At 47.8% G+C, this 17,673-nt stretch overlaps 1 protein-coding gene across 2 annotated transcripts in view; it reads left to right on the plus strand.

The window, feature by feature from the left end:
- Positions 1-17,673, plus strand: part of MYO5B (myosin VB) — a 143,337-nt gene that overhangs the window by 24,643 nt on the left and 101,021 nt on the right. For both annotated transcript variants that reach the window (XM_033085915.2, XM_033085916.2), the window contains exons 2-4: positions 8,033-8,143; positions 11,265-11,436; positions 13,496-13,640. In XM_033085915.2, coding sequence (XP_032941806.1) covers positions 8,033-8,143; positions 11,265-11,436; positions 13,496-13,640 — 428 coding nt within the window. The remainder of the gene's footprint in view (positions 1-8,032; positions 8,144-11,264; positions 11,437-13,495; positions 13,641-17,673) is intronic.

The raw sequence follows: 17,673 nt of genomic DNA on the forward strand, positions 1-17,673 counted from the left end.
CAGGTGTCTGCTGAGAAAGGCAGGAGCTTCTCTTTGAAATGGAGAATGTAAACCCCCTCCCTCCAAATTATTGTAATTTTGAAATCAAGGGGCTTTCAGGCAAAGATATGGGAATAGGAATAACAGTTCTTTACTAGGGAAATTAAAATAGAAATACAGCACTACAAAGAAACAAACCCCAAACCCTGACACAGTCAGAGTACAACCTGACACCTGTCAGGCAGGGTGTTGGCAGCAGTCCCATCCCATGGTGGCTGCATCCTCCTGCAGTGACAGATGTGGCTCAGTTGGAGCAGTGCTCCTGTACAAGGTGCAGTTTCCCTCCGGAGCTCCAGTGGGGATGTGGAGAAATCCGGTTTTCCTCTGGAGTCCAGTGGAGAAAGGGGCTCCCTTAGTGTCCCAAAACCTCTGTTTTTGTCTTGGTAAGAAATGTTGGGCTCTTCCCCCTGGCTGGAGCAACTCCCAATGGGATGCAGTAATTTTATCAGTGCCACAGTGGGACTCAATGGGCCATTAGCAGAAAATGACTGGCTGTTGGGAGGATGGGTTGTGAAAAGATAAAGAACAATGCCCTGCCTGGTTTCAGTGGATGGCCCATTAGCAGAATATGTGCCACAGAGATCAGGATCACTGCCCCCACCCTCAACAGATGGTGATAGAACAGATACCTTTTATCACACTCTGTATTGTAACCTGCGGCTTATAATCAGGTGCGGCTTATAATCGTGAAATTACTGTAATTCTGCCATGGAGCACACATGCTTTAACCCCAGACTCAGCCCTGCAGAGGGAAGAGCCCTGCCCTGCACACTGTGTTTCACCCAGCTCCCAGCCTTGGCAGGGCTGTTTCAGGGCTCCTGTGCTCAGCTTGCTCCTGGGCTGCAGAGAGACCCTGGGCGCTGCCAGCTCCAGTTAACCCAGCCCAGCTCCCCTGGAGCATCTCTGGGGTGTTTGTTGGGGTGACACTGCACACCCCCTGGGGATGGAGCCTTGCTGACCTGCCTTTGGTTTCGTTGCTTTTTAAAGGGAAGAGAAGCAAAGTGGAAATTAGAGTTGCTGCGCTGCCCAGAGCAATCCGTGGTGTCCGTCGCTCCCCAGCCCGGCGGGGGCTGCCTTTTCATCCCAAATTCAGACCAGATTGTTTATTTCCACTGTCCCAAGGCACCTGGGGCTTCACCTACTTTTGCAGCATCTGATGACCTACTAGAGGAGGAATTTTGCAGTGAGAGCAGGGCTGTGTGTGCGCTCAAGACCTTGACGCTGAACTTGTCACTGTTAATTAAACCCGCGGTAACGAGCGACGCTGAGATGCCACAGAAGAAGTGGCGGGGGAGATGTGGGGAAGCACGAGCTGGCTGTTAGTTACGTGTGAGACTATTGATTAGTCCTGGAAATCACCCTGAAAATCAGAGTTAAAGCCTTGAGGGGTACCCCCAGTATTTCTGTCCTGGTTTCAGCCCCGCAGTGCTCGCTGCCAGTTTTCTGTGTACCTTTGGTGACATGAGGCTGGTGCAATGATGAACTGAAGCCTTTTAAATGCCCCTTCATCAGAAATGCTTCTAATGAGCCAGTGGATAAATGCTGCAGATGCTGCTTGTCCAAGCACTGCTCCGCTGCTGTGACACTTCATGCCGATCATCATCGGAGTTAATTTGGGCAGGGGAGTAAAATTCCACAAGGAGAAACAGAGCAGATTTAGTGCTGGTGGGACACTTGGAGCCATCCATCAGCATGGCAGCTCTTCAGGGGGAGAGGAGAATATCCCTGTGCCTCTAAGGTGTTGGTGAACTGCACAGTTTGCTTGAATTCACGAGCCCCTGCAGCTTTTGGGAGTGGAGAGGTGCTCCCCAAAATTTAGGAACCCTTCCTTAAAGGAGGCATGGTCTGGGTGTGCTTTTATGTGTTTGTCCACGGTCCATCTCCGCTGGCACGAGGATGGTAGTGAGTGTGAGGGATGGTGTAGATAATGCCCATCTCCCTTGGCTCTGTTGTTCGGTTTTGTGCGTTTTTATCAGCCCTGGGAAATGCTCAATTTGCTCCTTCTCATGTTGAGGAATTAGAGACGCTCCTGCAGAGTGCCACTGCCTCTCCCTTTACATTTAACACCCTCAGCAGGTTAGCACTTGCGTTCTGTAGCTCAAATGATGGTTTTTTTTGTGCTTTTTAAGAACTAAAACACTATTACTTTTTCCCCCCCAATCCCTAGAGCATGATGCTGTTTGCAGTGCATGGTCCCCACTAGGAGTTGAAATGATGATTTGCCAGTCCTTTCTGTGCTCGTGGGGGTTTAGGGTGAGGAAGGAGCTGGTCTTTTCCTACTAGAGGTCCCTGCTTTGAGAGCAAACCCTCTGGGCTCGTGCTGGACGTGCTGGGTTTGTGCTTTCCCCCCAACCAGCACTAGGCAGGGGAGTGATGAGCACCCCTGGGACACCCCTGCCCACCTTGTACCAAGCAGGGACAGCCTCTGCCACCCCCTCCTGTCCCCTCTGAGGGTTTGCCTGCTGGTGGCACCCAGCAGCTGGCAGAGAAGCCAGGCCAGGGTGAGACACAGGGGTCAGCAGGTCCCGGAGTCACGGCCAGCCCTGACCTAAATATGAGCTTTGCTTGTCTGTCGGGCAGGGCAGAAATTGCTCCTGGGGTGAAAATCCCATTCAGAGGACGGCAGAGGGAGGATTATGGTTTGCCATCTGCCTCGATATTCAGCATTGTAAATAATAATACAAAAGGTAATGATCCACAAGTCCCTTAATGGAGATATTTTGCCTGGCTGCCAGAGCACCTTGCTGCGTCACAGGCGAAGCAGATTTTTCTCCTGAGTCACTGCCAAGTGGGGCAGAAGGGAACTTTAGGGCTGCAGGGCACCCAGGAGAGCCATGGAGCCAGTCCCTTTGTGTGTCCCCCTCCTGCCAGCACATCCAGTGGCTTTTCCCAGCACCCACAGGCACAGCTGGTCTGCAAACACAAGCACAGCAGAGTAATTCCTTTAATTCCACCTGTAGCTCCTGGGGAATGTGGGACCCTGTAGCAGGACCCACAGCTGGTCTGTGGATTAGAGAGGTTGACAAATGAGGTTTGTTTTGAGAAGCATTCTCTGACCAAGGCTGTTGGCATGGAGACTTAAGAAGTGAAGAAGGTGAAAAAGAAGATAACTAGGAAAAGTATCCCACAGCTGTGGAGAGTGTTTTTAGAAAGATCCTGGGAAGAACAGAGGTGGAGGACTTCCCACCAGTGATTGTTGTGTTGACTAATTGTGACCAATGATGAAAGTGTAAACTGTGTGAAGGGTACAAAAGACAGCAGGTTGTTGTGATAAACAGATATTAGCCTTCTTCTGGAGTGCAGTGTGTGGTGTCTGCCTCTGCAGTGACAGGACCCTGCTGCTTTGGACACCATGGCAATGCACAGGCCAAGCCATGGTGAGCCCAGCTCAGCCCAGGTCTGTATTAATGAAAATTAACAAAGAGAAATTTGTTTCATTTAGCACAGAGTCTGAGAGAGAAGCTTTGGGCATGCAGGCTGGACTGCAAGTAATGTTTTTTTTTTTTTTTTTTTAATTTCTGCAAGAGCCTCTTTAAATTATCTCTGGGGAGTGATCTTGGATACTAGTTAAAAAAGGAAAATATGGAACACAAAAATGACACCCAGAGTGTGTGATGGGCACTTTTAATTCCAAGTACAGCTTGTACTTTCCTCTTACGTGAGAAGAGCACAATTTGGGGAAACTTCAGTTTTGGTAATAGGTAGCTTGTGGGAGGTGGTTATTGGTCTGTTTGAGTGTGAGCTGCTTGACCATTCACATGCTGTGTGTGTAAACATAAATATTCTCGGGAAGCCAGGGCTGACATTTGTGCTGGTTTTTCTTCTGTGTGTGTTTTTTTGTCCTCTTCAAAAGGATCCAGCAATACTGGACACTGAACAATACAGAATGAGGTTAGCAATCAGCCCACTGCAAAGGGAGAAGAATAGAAGCGTGCTTGCTTTACAGAGAAAAATATACAGAGACTTGTCCCAGTTTCCACCTTGTTCTGGTTAACATTTGTGCAGTCACCTTTGATTTAAAAAAAAAATAAAATTAAAAAAAAAGAAAAATCAATGTTTCTGTTTTCAGCTAAAATCCTTTCATAAGATTTTCTTAACCTATGTGGAAGAACCTTTGTCATGACATGATGTGTCCTTACTGAATTCCTGGTGGTGGTTGTTGCTGTTTTATTGCCATTATTGTGGGTTTTCTGCTGTGCCCTCCCTCTGCCTGCAGTTTGTTGGAAGGATGCCCCTGGAAAAATGCCCTTGACCCAGGAGCAATGAAAACTTCCCAGGGTCAGCTGTGAGTATTGGCATTCCTGAAATAACTCAGGGGATTAAAACCCAGCAATAATAAAGATGGATTTGCTGATGTCCAGCTTGCCACGAAGACTTGCAGACAGCCAGACAGACGAAGCTGAGATCACTAGTTTTTAATATTTTTTACTTAATGGAAGATTATACAATTTTCTTAATGTAATGAGAATGATGCTCTGTCCATGGGGCTGTAACTCCTGGCCTGCAGAGCTGCCTCTCTTCGTGCTGAGATGGAGCACCTTGCCCAGAGCTTGCTGAGATGCCTTTGGCCAGCTCTGTGGGCTTTGAAACAGTAAAACAAGACCTGCCTCTTCTAATTTAATGTTGGTTTTAATCTGCATCCGCAGCGGCAGCCTGCTAAAATCTAAATCAAATCAGGAGGTGGGGATTGAATTTATTAAGCTTCTGCTTAAGCTGGGTGGAATAATGCAGGAGGCTGTGAGAGTGCTGTAGTTTTATTGGGCATCTGGCTAAAAAAAAATTACAAAGTAAACAACATTTTTTTTTTTAGATGCTGAGCTTACAGAGCTATTTCTAGTTAATTTTAGCATATTGTTTATAGGCAGCCTCAAGGACTGAAGGAATCCTTTTCTTAAAAAAAAATCTAAAAAAGGGAAAATGTATGGAAACCCTGGAGTGCCTGGAGGTTGAGTGGCTTGCCCAGGGTTGTGTCTCCTGAGCCCAAGGTCAAGTTAATCCTTCATTCCCAGTGTTTTGAGATGGGCCCTGTGCCTTCTCCCTTAAAACAAGCTCCTCCAGAAGATGCAGAGGCTGTTAAAGCCCTCAGGAGGCCAGGACAAGGCTCGTGCAGTGGTAAAAGGATGCTGGAAGTGTGATTGTGGGAGCAGGGATGCTCTCCCCACGCCTGCCAGCGCCCTGCTTTTGGGGACACTTTGGTGACACGGTGACTCTCACCCCTCTGGGTTCTTTTGCCAAAAAGAGGGGGGGTGAGGCTGCTTGGGGGGAGCAGAGGTCAGAGGCAGGGAGTGCAGGGGAGGCGAGGATGGTGACCCCACCAAGAGCTGCCCCCCAAGCCTGGTCCTGATTAAAGGTTCTAATTAAAGCTGGCCTTGTCAAGATGTGGCAGTGACAAAGTGCTTTCATTCCAGCGCTGTGGGGTTGGCATAGCTGGGATTTATGGGTGGAAGGGATGGGGTTTGTGTAGCTGCCTGCCCTGCAGGGAGGGCTGAGGGCACAGCAGGGTGGTGGAAAAGCAGAATGGATGGTGCTCCCCTTTTTGGATGTGTGCATTAGGGATGCTTGGGGAAGTGCATTCACAGCAGCCCCTGCTAACAGCCCCTGGGTGTGCAGAGGGATGGGGAGCACTCGGTGTGGGCAGGGCTTGGTCACATCTGGGATCTGCCAGCCAGGGATGTCCCCAGGGCTCTGGGGCCTCGCAGACTCATCAGTCCTGCGTGGGGCATTCTGTCCCTGGCACCTGTGTGTGTGCACAAAGTCTGGCAAAACCCACTTTATTAATTTTATTTTAAATTTTATTTTAAATTTTAGATTTTATTTTAGATTTTATTTTAGATTTTATTTTCGATTTTATTTTAAATTTTATTTTAAATTTTCGATTTTATTTTTGATTTTATTTTCGATTTTATTTTCGATTTTATTTTAAATTTTCGATTTTATTTTTGATTTTATTTTTGATTTTATTTTTGATTTTATTTTTGATTTTATTTTTGATTTTATTTTTGATTTTATTTTTGATTTTAAATTTTCGATTTTATTTTCGATTTTATTTTAAATTTTCGATTTTATTTTCGATTTTATTTTAAATTTTCGATTTTATTTTCGATGTTATTTTCAATTTTATTTTCGATGTTATTTTCGATGTTGTTTTCGATTTTATTTTCGATTTTATTTTCGATTTTATTTTCAATTTTATTTTCAATTTTATTTTCAATTTTATTTTCAATTCTATTTTAAATTCTATTTTTGGTTTTATTTTAAATTTTTATTTTAAATTTTATTTTTATTTTTAATCTTATTTTTATTTTTAATTTTTTTAAAAAAATTAGTATTTTAGATTTTATTTATTTATTTATTTATTTATTTAGTTTTTTATTAATTAATTTATTTATTATATGGAGCCTCCCGCCTCCAGGCTGTGGGCAGTGGGTGCTGGAGCTGTCACCCTCAGACCCTCCTGTCCCACCTGGATGATTCGTGACCCTGGTGATGAATTTCTGGGGGTGGCCCGTGGCACCTCTTGCTGCAGCTGTACCCAGATTTCCCCCACAAAGCCTCTCAGGCACCCCATCTCAGGTTGTTGTGGGGTCAGCGTGTCCCTGCCTGTCCAGACAGCCCCAGGGCTCAGCCCAGCCCTGTCTGCAGGTGGAAAATCTGCGAGGTTGCCAAAACCAGCAACACCTTGTGTTTGAAGCTGCCCTGAGCCGGGTACATCCTGATCCTTGGCTATTTTGGGCACTTCCAGAGCCTGTCTGAATCTCACATTTTGCCAGCAGAGAGCTGGCACTGGATGAATCCACAGTGGGTCCCAACCAGCTCCTGCCCCACTGCATCCTCCTTTCCTCGTGGCAGGGAGGACCCTGAACGCTCCTGAGCTGCTGGAGCAGCTGAGAAAATTCAGTTTTTCACATCTCTTCCCCCACTCCCTGGTAAAACTGTTGTTCTGGGAATATGACTGTGTGCCTCCATTAACATCTAAAGGTTCCTGCTGCTGTAGCTATTGAGCAGCTCTAAAAATAATTACGTGTGATAATGTATAAAAATCTATTGCTTTTCAGCTGCAAAGTGGCCTGTCAGGTGGTGGCTGCTGCTGCGTTAACTCCTTGGTTGCTACAAAATGTGACTTGGACGTTGTGTGCTGGGTTTGGTTTCGGGTGAAGGTCAGGACCACCTTTGGGGCTCTGGTGCTGCTGTCACTTGGATTTGCTGGGATTTCCCCTCGTGTGCTGAGTGAGAGTGATATTATATTGCTCTCATTTCCATCAGGAGGAAGAATTGAAGGGGGAGATGCCCCCGCAAAAGTCCAGCAAATCCCTGTTTTTTGGGGGGTTCCTGCTGGCTGTGTGGGCTGGATGAGCCCAGCACCAGCCAAAACCCCCGTGGGCACTTGGGCTGGGCTGCACAGGGCTCCCCCCTTGGTGGCCCTAACTTTGGAGATGCAAAAAAAGGTTAAAATTAACCTAATTCACTAATTCCTTTAATTCTGAGCGTGTTCCTGGACCTGTTTGTTCACCTCCAGCTGGAGGAGGTGTCTCTGGTGTCATCATTTGCTTGCCTCTGTCCTTGGCTGTGGGTTTGGGTCAGGGCTGGCTCTGTGGGGGCCAGGCTGCCTTGTTTTGAGCAAAATAAACACACTTTGTGTTATTTCCTAAAAGCCTCCTGGAGGGCTATGTTTTTTTAACCAGGGAAATTAAATTCTGCATTTACCTCAAGTCTTACCTTGAGACTTTATCCTGCTTTGTTAGATTGGTAACAAGCCAGTGTACATCTTGTACAGGAGAAAATTAGACTGAAAAATTAGACTTCTGGTGTGTAATTTACCCCAAGAACTAAAACCAGATTTACTTTTTCTTTTACTAAAATAAATGGTCTAGCTGCATTGACTTTACAATGACTGTAAGACTGTGTTAATGGAGAAATAATTTATTTCTCATTTAATATCCCGAGGTTTCATCGGGTTTAAACTTTTTCTTTCTTTTCTTTTTCACCTCTCCAGTACACTAGGGTTTGGATTCCTGACCCTGATGAAGTTTGGAGATCGGCAGAAATTATCAAGGATTACAAAGAGGGAGATAAAAGCCTCCAGCTGAAACTTGAAGATGAAACTGTAAGCTTTTGAATGTCATTATTCTTTTTAGTAATTTAAAGCCTCGAGTTAATGTGTGAAGAAGCCCGAGCCATCTCCTAGTTCCTGTGAAGTGGTTTAAAATGTGTTTTATTGCCATAACACTTCCAGCTTCTCCCTGGCTGCTCCCTCCCTAGACACTTGTGTTTCTGTAGGTTGTGAGAAAAGCCCTTGACCTCCATCATCTCTTTTCATCTCCTGGCAAACTTGTAATAGTCTGTGATATCAGGATGTATTTTTTTATAATAGCAGCAGCGCGTCAGAAATGCCAGTTTGTGCTTTTTGCTGCCGAAAAAAATTGTGGAGAGCACGGCTGGTGTTATCTGCTGAGCCTGGGGTACTGATGGAAAACCCACACAGGGCTCAGAGGTGACTGCTGTGCAACAGCCTTGGCTTTTCTCTCCGAGTGTAATCTTACGTAAACCCCCTTTTCCTCACTTTATTTTTAAACAAGAAAAGCTTTTAAAAGAGGAAAAAAACACAAAACTCATTTAAATGTAGATGTTTTCTAGCAGTTCCAAATGCACAGACATCCTGGGTTGTGTACAGCCAGCAATTAATCATGCCCAGAGCAGGATGGAGGCTGGGGAGGAGCAGCTGCTTTCTGTTCCACACAGAATCCTGGTGGAGTGGGACGCTGGGTGACAGCAGGGAATTGCAGATGAAGCTAACCATGGCATTTGCATCAGCTGGAAATGCAGTTTATGGGGAGGCAGCAGCCGTGCTGTGCACCCACCACGAGCTGCCTGGCGTGGCAGGAAGAATAAATACATTTTTCATGAAGATTTTCACCTAAACCCTCTTTCTTCGTTGGGCAGGTGGGGTTTACTGGGCTGTCCAGAGTGTGATCTGCTCTGTAGCCCAGAAGAGTTAGTAGAGACCACCCACTACAAATCCTCACATTCCCAGTGGGGTGAATAATTCCCATCCCTTCCAAGCCAGAATTTTCCTCACTGTGGGAGCATTTTCACCATTATTGAGGGATGGAGAGCAGGAATGAGCTGTGCTTGATTAGGAAGTTTGTTATAACAGGTTTTTTTTTCAGAGCAGCTCAAGCAGGGGCGTGTGAGTGTGCCAGGTTTGCAAGGAACGTTTTTGATGCTGGGATTTGCACCCAGTGCTTGGTGCTGCTGCTTTTTTGGTCCTGCCCAGTTTGCTCTTCCAGCATGGGCAGCTTTCTGAGGAGGATAAAGGATGGAGGATGCTCGATGCATTTTTACCTTCCATGGTGATAAATCTGGATGAGGAGATGCACCCTGCAATCCCTTGGGGGCACCAGGCATGGAATCATCATTTTATCATGGAATGGTTTGGGTTGGAAAAAACCTTAAATTTCGTCTCATTCCACCCCCTGCTGGGGGCAGGAACACCTTCCACTGTCCCAGGCTGCTCCAACCTTGGACACTCCAGGGATCCAGGGGCAGCCACAGCTGCTCTGGGCACCCTGTGCCAGGGCCTGCCCACCCTCCCAGGCAGCAATTCCTTCCCAATATCCCATCCAGCCCTGTTTTCTGGGAGTGGAAGCCATTCCCTGTGTCCCTGCCCTTCCTTCCCATCCACAGGAACTCCTTTTTTCCACTTGTGCCAAAGTACACCTGCTCCTATTGCTGAGTGCCACAGCCCCCATCCTCCCTTCCTGGTTGAGATCTGTAGTTTTAGTACTTGTGCAGGAATTATTTTTTTCCTCTTTAATCTGGATATTTACCTGGAGACTAAAGGGGCTGAGGGGTCCTGGAAGGTCTCTAATAATTTTGTGCAGCTGAGTTGAGGATGAGCAACATTGAAGTGCAAGGAGATGAAAGGCTTGCCAGGTGTTGCAGGTAGCAGCTTAATAAGCATGTCAGAATCATGGTGAAACATGGAACATCTCATTTTGGGGTTGTGCAACAGACCTGAGGTCTCTGGGAGTGCCCTGTTTGATGCTTTCCTGTGTGAAGTCCTGCCTTGATCCGTGTCATGTTGGAGTGAGAAGCTCTAGGGGAGGGGAGCAGCACTCGTGTGCATCAGGTTGGAGATACCCAGCACACGTGTCTGCAGGGCTTTCAGAGCTGTAGAAACCCCTTTGTTCCTGCCAGCCAATATGCATTACCCAGCTGCTCAGTGCTTCCTTTTGTCCTTGTGCTTTAAGCCACTCTTCATGGGTTTTGTGGTTTCTGGCTCTGCTCTGCGTGCAGGAGTACTCCCTCCAAACCAGGAGCTGGCTTCCAGATATCACAAGGCATCCCTGGTGTGCTTGCCATTAAGATGTGAGGCTGAGTGCAAACTCTTGAAAATTGGCATTGACAACGTGGAATTGGAGGATAAATCCAGCCTGAGGTTGTCAGACGTGCGGAGGGAGCCTGTCCTGTCCTCCTGCACTTGGGTCAGCTTTGCTTGTGCACAGGCAGCGATCCAGTGCAGTGGATTCCTCCCTTATGGTGGGATCTGAGGCACCCTGTGGGAAGCAGCATCACTGGCAATTTTTTTCCCCTCCTCTGTAAAGAAAAAAATGGCAGTTTTTCTTTAGTTGATGGCTCTGTTGCTCATTTGGGGACGAGTCAAAAATAGCATAAGGCTGCCCATATGCCAACTTGAGCAGCATAGCCTGGCTCTCAGACACTTCAGCAGCAGGAACTCCGTGCTTCTCCATGTCCTCTCTGCCTCCAGGGGTGTCAGGGTTCAGGTGGAACAGTAACTTGAATTAAAAGTGAGCTGAGAAATCGCTCTGATGGTAAGAACATGGTCTGGTTTGGAATGAGGCTGCTTTTCCAAGATGCTTAGATCAGGTGAAGCTGTGGGTTTCTGTTCAGTGGCTGTCGCTGCTCAGAGCTGGCTAAAGGCTGTTTGCCCCAAGGCTGGCCTGAGAATGGCTCAGGTTTGGCCAGGCTGGTGCTTTGGGCCATCAGTGTCCACCAGGACCGTGAGATGGTCAGCACAAAGCAGGGATGACCTGACAGCCTGCCATCCAAGTCCCCAGAGCATTTATCATCAAAGGACTTTTAATTTAATTTAGAGCAGGGCGTGTAAGCAGGAGCTATGCCTGGAAAAGTTACAAGCCCTTAAAGGAGCTGTTTTTATTTTTTTTTTTTGTGTGTGTTTCTGTGTTCCTCGTGTGTCTCTCCAGCTCTACGAGTACCCCATCAACCTGCAGGGGAACGAGCTGCCCTTCCTACGCAATCCAGACATCCTGGTGGGGCAGAATGACCTGACAGCCCTCAGCTACCTGCACGAGCCTGCGGTGCTGCACAACCTCAAAGTCAGGTTCCTCGAGTCCAACCACATCTACACCTACTGTGGTGAGTGTCCAGACCACACCTGCAGCTCCTGGGAGGTTGTGGGGCCACAGAGAAACCCCTGGAGACCACAAACAGGAGTGTGCAAAACCAGAGGTGGTTTTGGGGTGCACTGTGAGCTTGCTGAGCTCGTGGTCCAGCTGCTCTTGGTGGGAGCATCTTGTCAGATGAGTCTGAGCCTTGCATGTGCTTGGCAGCCCCCACAGAGAAAATGTGAAAAAGCAGTGAACAGCAGCGTGCCAGACAGTGATCCTGCTGATGAATGGCCATAGCAGGTTTTCCTCCAGGAAAAAAATGCAAAAAACCTCCCAGCACTGCTGTTTCCTTCCTTTTCTTCATCTAGCTTTTCCATCTAACTCCCCAGTTCAGAGCAGGAGAAGGGCAGGTGTAAACTTGGGTTTGTGATTTTTGGGGAGGGTGCTTTGCCAAAGCTATTCAGGACAGCAGTCACCTGTGGATGGACAGCAACAATTTAGCTTGAGAAAATTGAGAGGAAAGGAAAGAAGGCAATTCGTAGAATCCCAGACTTGTTTGGGTTGGAAGGGGTTTTAAGGATCATCTTGTTCCAGCCCCCTGCCATGGCAGGGACACCTTCCACTGTCCCAGGCTGCTCCAAACCCATCCAGCCTGGCCTTGGACACTCCAGGGATCCAGGGGCAGCCACAGCTGCTCTGGGCACCCTGTGCCAGGGCCTGCCCACCCTCCCAGCCAGCAATTCCTTCCCAATATCCCATCCAGCCCTGTTTTCTGGGAGTGGAAGCCATTCCCTGTGTCCTGTTACAGCTGGTGTGTGCGGCTGTGACTGCGTTGGAGTTTGGGGTTGCAGAGGAAATCCTTGGCAGGAGGAAATAACTTTTTAAAACTCTGGAAATACGTAGCCTCTGTGTCTCTTAGCAGTGTTAACTTTCAGTATTTAGTGATGTGTAGTGTTGGGTTACTGGCATAACTTGCAGCCTTTTGCTGTGCCTTCAGTCACCCACAGTGACTTTGCTCTCTCCCAAAATCAGTGAGGTTTCATGAGGGCAGCTTCTCATGAAGGGATCATCATCATCTCAAGCACAGCATTAATGGAGATTTAATAGTGTTTGGGCTGCCTGGGTTTGCTGCAGAGCTCTGCCTGGCTGCAGCAAACCTGGTGCTGTGGTTATGAAGGGGTTGAGAAGGGCAGGAAGGTGTCTGGAGTGAGGAGAGCCCTTCAGCTTGGCTGGCATCGTGGTTTTGGTGAGTAAGGGAAAACTGGCCGAGCAGAACCGGGAAGCAAACAGGCAGGGAGGTGAAGCAGCTGGGTCAATGTCCTGCAGGGCGGGTGATGTGACAGTCACTGACCTTTGCCTTTCCTGGCAGGCTAAGTCACCCTCCTGGTGTTTGCTACCAGCTGTGCTCCTGTACTCTGGAGCGTGCCCGAGCCCTGAACCAGCTGGGAACACCACAGCCAGGTGCTCCCAGAGCTCCAGCTGGGACCTGCCCGAGCTGACCCTGCTCAGAGGTGGGGCTGTGTCAGCACCTGGGTGCAGAGCAGCTCCTGGAGCACCACATGTGGCTTGGCCTCTCACCAGCTCTCAGCTCGCTGCCTCCTCCGTGCCCAGAGCTGGAGAGGAGGCAAGCATTAAAACCTCAGAGCATTCCTTTCCTGTGATTTTTCTATTCCAGTTTCATTTGGGTGCATGCTTTGTTGGGAGTTTTCACTTGCAAAGTCAAGCCAAGGGAAAACCCGGGGTGTTTGTTTGGGTCTGGCATAGCTTTGGTTGCACAGGAATTGCTTTTCTGTAGTGCTGGCTCAAGGCTGTGTTGATCTCTCCTCACCCTCCCTGTGAAGTCTGTCTTCATACAATGGGGATTATGGTGTATTTTGGCTCTTCTCACCAGTTTTGTGCATCTCCTTTGTGGCTGCCTTGCTGTTGAAGGAGATGCTCAGATAAGAATTACGAGCCCTTCTCCATTCACTGCTCGCCTTTCTTTGTTAACTCTCAGTAATTTTACTTTAAAAATCCTATTGAACCAACTGTGAAATACCAGCTCCCTGCCTGGCTTGTGACGTGCCTGCCTGTCTGTCTGCCCCCAGGTATTGTGCTGGTGGCCATCAACCCCTATGAGCAGCTGCCAATCTACGAGCAGGATGTCATCTACGCCTACAGCGGCCAGAACATGGGGGACATGGACCCCCACATCTTCGCTGTGGCTGAGGAAGCCTACAAGCAGATGGCCAGGTCAGTGGGGGCCAGCCACGGGGGTTTGGGTCCAGAGAGGGTGAAGATGCCATTAAATGCTCCAGATACTTGATGGGTGCAAAGCTGTGAAAGAGAGTGTGCTGGAGGCCACGTATTTCTAATTAATTTCTAATTAATTTCTAATTAATTCTACCTGATGGCTTCAGCCTGTTGTTGCACCCAGACTGATGGGGGTCCCTGTGGTCCTCAGGGCTGAGTGGGGGATCCCTCTCTTGTTGCTTCTTGGATGAGTTTCCTGGCAGGAATTCAAACCACTCTGCAAACGTCGTGTTTAATAGCTTAGAGGAAACCACATTTCAGATAATTAGGTGAGATAATCAAACTGAATCTATAACCTAATGTCAGTTGTTGTTTTGTGGAGGCATTGTGATTTTGAGTTAGGTGGTGACTGGCAGATAATTTGAGATATTTATGCATCCCTCAAAGCAGTGTCTTCACCAGATGGATTTGGTGAGGGTTTTGCTTTATTTATTTCTGTGCTTGTTGTGTTGCTGGGGACAAATGTAGAATTTTGTTCTTAACACGATCCAAAAGAGAATTGTAGAGGAAACAGAAAATTGTTGTACCAGGGATCATTTTATTATAGCTGTCAGGACTCACACAGTGTGTTTGTGTTTGCCTGTGGATTAGCTGAGATTTTTGTACTCTCGCTTTTAATAGCACGAGTAAGCAGCGAACAATTTTCCAAGGGTTAGAACCTTCTTTCTGCCGTGTCTGGGTTTTGGTGAAGAGCTGGGATGCATTTCTAATAAAAATGAGCCAGAATTCAATCCAGAAATGCCTCTGGAGGAGGCAGAGATTTGGGTGGATTGTACCCAAACCGAGTCCAGCCTGCAGTTCACTCCTGCAGCTGCTCTGCTTTGGGAAAAACCGCTTTGAGAAGAGTCCAGGAATTTGGGGAGCTGCCTGTGGAGAGAGGAAGGCTTGGGAATTCATCCCTGTGTGATTCCAGAGTGGGCAGCAAGCTGCATGGTGCTTTTTAGAAGATACCAGGGTTTTGCTGACCAGCATGGACAGGACCTGTGTGTTCTCCAGGGCAAGCATCTAAAATATAAGGCAGCAACTCGTTTTTTTGCTGAAGTTTGTGCTGGGGACTGCACGCTGTTCTCCCACATCCCTGAGCAATTTTCAGGTGGTGGGCTAGCAGCCCTAGCCAGCAATGCTTGTCTCTGCTTTCCTTATAAAATAAATAACTAAAGCGACTTTTGGCAGCGACTCTAATGGGTAACTGCTCTCTCTGGGTGGTTCAGGCTGCTCTGTTCTCAGGGGGACAGGGAAATAACCACCTTGAGAGCTCTTAAGCAAGGTGCTCACTGCTCAGAGCTCCTCTGGCTCGCTCTGGTTTGGGCTGTTATTATGGTAATTGCAGGCTTGGGTACTAAAGAGGGTTTCAGACAGGGCTGAGAGGAGGCTGGGACATGGATTATAGGAATCTACCTGGTTGTTTGAAATGTGCCTTAAACTGCAGCACACCAGGTTTGCAGTCTGAGCGCTCCTGGGTGGGTGTTGTGCTCTCTGGAGAGTGGTGGAGCTGATCTGTGGATGGCACGGATCCTGGGTGATGGATAAAGGGTGTTGAAAAGGACTTATTTCTGTCCTTTTTCCAGCTGAAATGCTGACTCTGTGGGATGCCTCCTGCCTTGCAGCTCAGCTTTAGTCCTTTGGGGTGAGGTGGGATACTAAACTGGTGCAAAAATGTCACTTGTTTTGCAGTTCAGCTTTTAGACAATTGGATTATGCCTGGTGCTTCCTTGCAGATCAGGAATAAAACTCAAGCCTGCCATCTCAAAAGGTCACACTTGCAAGGTGATTGAGAGCAGGAAAGCAGTCTGGCCAGTCTTGGGGGTTTTTGAGTATTTTGGGTATTTTATTAGTGGCCCAGAGCACACAGGGAGAGCACAGTGGAGGGGACTGGATAGGATTGAGTAAAGGGAAGAGGGCACAAAACTTCAGACTCTCTGTTAAATGAGGAAAATTGGAGGTAATTACATTTTTATTTCTCTGATTTTTATTTCCAGCGTGGCATGGCCATGCAGGGACAGGGGCAGGGTGTAAAGCAGTTGGTTTGTGCAGGTGTTAGTGACTTGTGTGCTTTCTCACTGCCTCAAGCTCAGTGCCCAAGAGATGGAACTGGAGGCACCTTCACAGGTGACTGTGTGGCATCCTGTGTTTGCTTTTGTCCTGTCATCAGAAAATGTCAATTAAAAGAAAAAAAAAAAGCAAAAAAACCCACCCTCAAACAAACCAAAAACCCCAAAAAGCTGTGGATGTGCTGTACAAGGGGGCTGCAGAAGATGTGTGACAGCACCTGATCCCTTTTTCTAAATCAAAATTGTTCATGAAGCACCTGAACACCTACAGTGGATTCAGTCTGCATCAGAACTCCCCTTTAAGTACCAGCTTTTCACAAAGAGAATGCTTTTGCAGCACTTGTATGTGAAACAACTTAAAAAAAAAAAAACACAACACAACAAAAAAAAGGGCAAGTGATTACAACTCAAATGTGACATCCTCTAATTTTCACAGCTCTTTAGGAACTCCTCAGATAGTTGGTGTGGGACTAAACACACTCAGTGCACTGAAACAGTGTTGTTTTAAACAAAATGAGCAGCTTGGAGTTAATCTGCTCCAAGTGCTGTGGCTGGAAGGGGAGCATTCAAGTGCTGGGATCGTGGAAGGATGGATCATTTGGTGATTGCTGGTGGCCCTGGGCTGGAAGGAATGAGTGCCTTGGGACATGGATGGGCTGCAGGCACCTCCTCTGGTCAGGGTCCTGTCCTGGAGAGGTGCAGTGGGGTTGGGGGCTGCAGAAATAGTGGGTTTAGCTGCACTGCTTAATTAGTGCTTCATTTTCTCTGGTTTTCACTCAGAGTCAGGATGAAAAACATGAAGGAGATTAATTTTCTCATGTTCAGATTCTGTTTATTAAATCTCAAGTACAGAGAGTTCTGCAGCACTTCCAGCTCCCAACTAATAGTGAGCAAATCTAGCCAGTTACAAGGTCTTTGAAAGCCAAACAATCCAATAAAGAGCTAACACCTGTATTATTTATACTTTTGACCCAACAACCCAACTCCTGTGACCTGCAGTGCAGCACTGACTGTCCAACCAAAAACTGCTACTTGAAATTAGAAAGAAGAAGGGACAAAAAAAAGACAACACCCAAAAAACTCCATCTTGTCCCATACCCATTACTATATTCTAAAAACTCCAAATTCCAAACCCTTCACCATGTGAAATCACATATTTTATTCAACTACACCCCAGTGATTTTAACACCATCACTCAAATTTGGAGCCTTCTCCAGGTCAAAAGCAGAGTTCTGCAGGGGGTCAGTGCCAGACAGCACAGAAAGCCCAAAGCTCTCAGGGTTCAGGGTTCCAACACAGAAGGAGTTTGCCCTCCTTGGAGCAGTCTGGCAGCTGTGCCATGGTCACACCGAGAGCCAGCACAGCCTCTGATGCCCTGGCTGATTCTTGCTTTTCTCGCAGAGGAACAAAAGATCCCTTGTGTGCCACATCCTGGCTCCAATTTCCGTGTGTGTCATTGCTCTGGGCAGGAGCCTGGAGTCTGGCAAAAACTCCCTCTTGAAAACCTGCATTTCTGCTGCAGTCAGCCTGACCTGAGCAGCACATGCTCCACACTGCTGGGACACCTCCAGTGCTGGGGACAGCTCTGGAACCCTCAGGACAAGAGAGACACCGAGGGGCTGGAGCGTGTCCAGGGCAGGGAACGGAGCTGGGAAGGGGCTGGAGCCCCAGGAGGGGCTGAGGGAGCTGGAAAGGGGCTCAGCCTGGAGAAAAGGAGGCTCAGGGGGGACCTTGTGGCTCTGCACAACTCCCTGCCAGGAGGGGACAGCCGGGGGGATTTGGGATCTTATCCCAGGGAACAGGGACAGGAGGAGAGGGAACGGCCTCAGGGTGGACAGCAGCAGGAATTTCCCCATGGAAAGGATGGTCAAGATTAGGAAGGAGCTGTCCAGGGAGGTTTGGAGTCCCCATCCCTGGAGGTG

Source organism: Catharus ustulatus, chromosome Z (genome assembly GCF_009819885.2).
Source record: "Catharus ustulatus isolate bCatUst1 chromosome Z, bCatUst1.pri.v2, whole genome shotgun sequence".
NCBI classification, from domain to species: domain Eukaryota; kingdom Metazoa; phylum Chordata; class Aves; order Passeriformes; family Turdidae; genus Catharus; species Catharus ustulatus.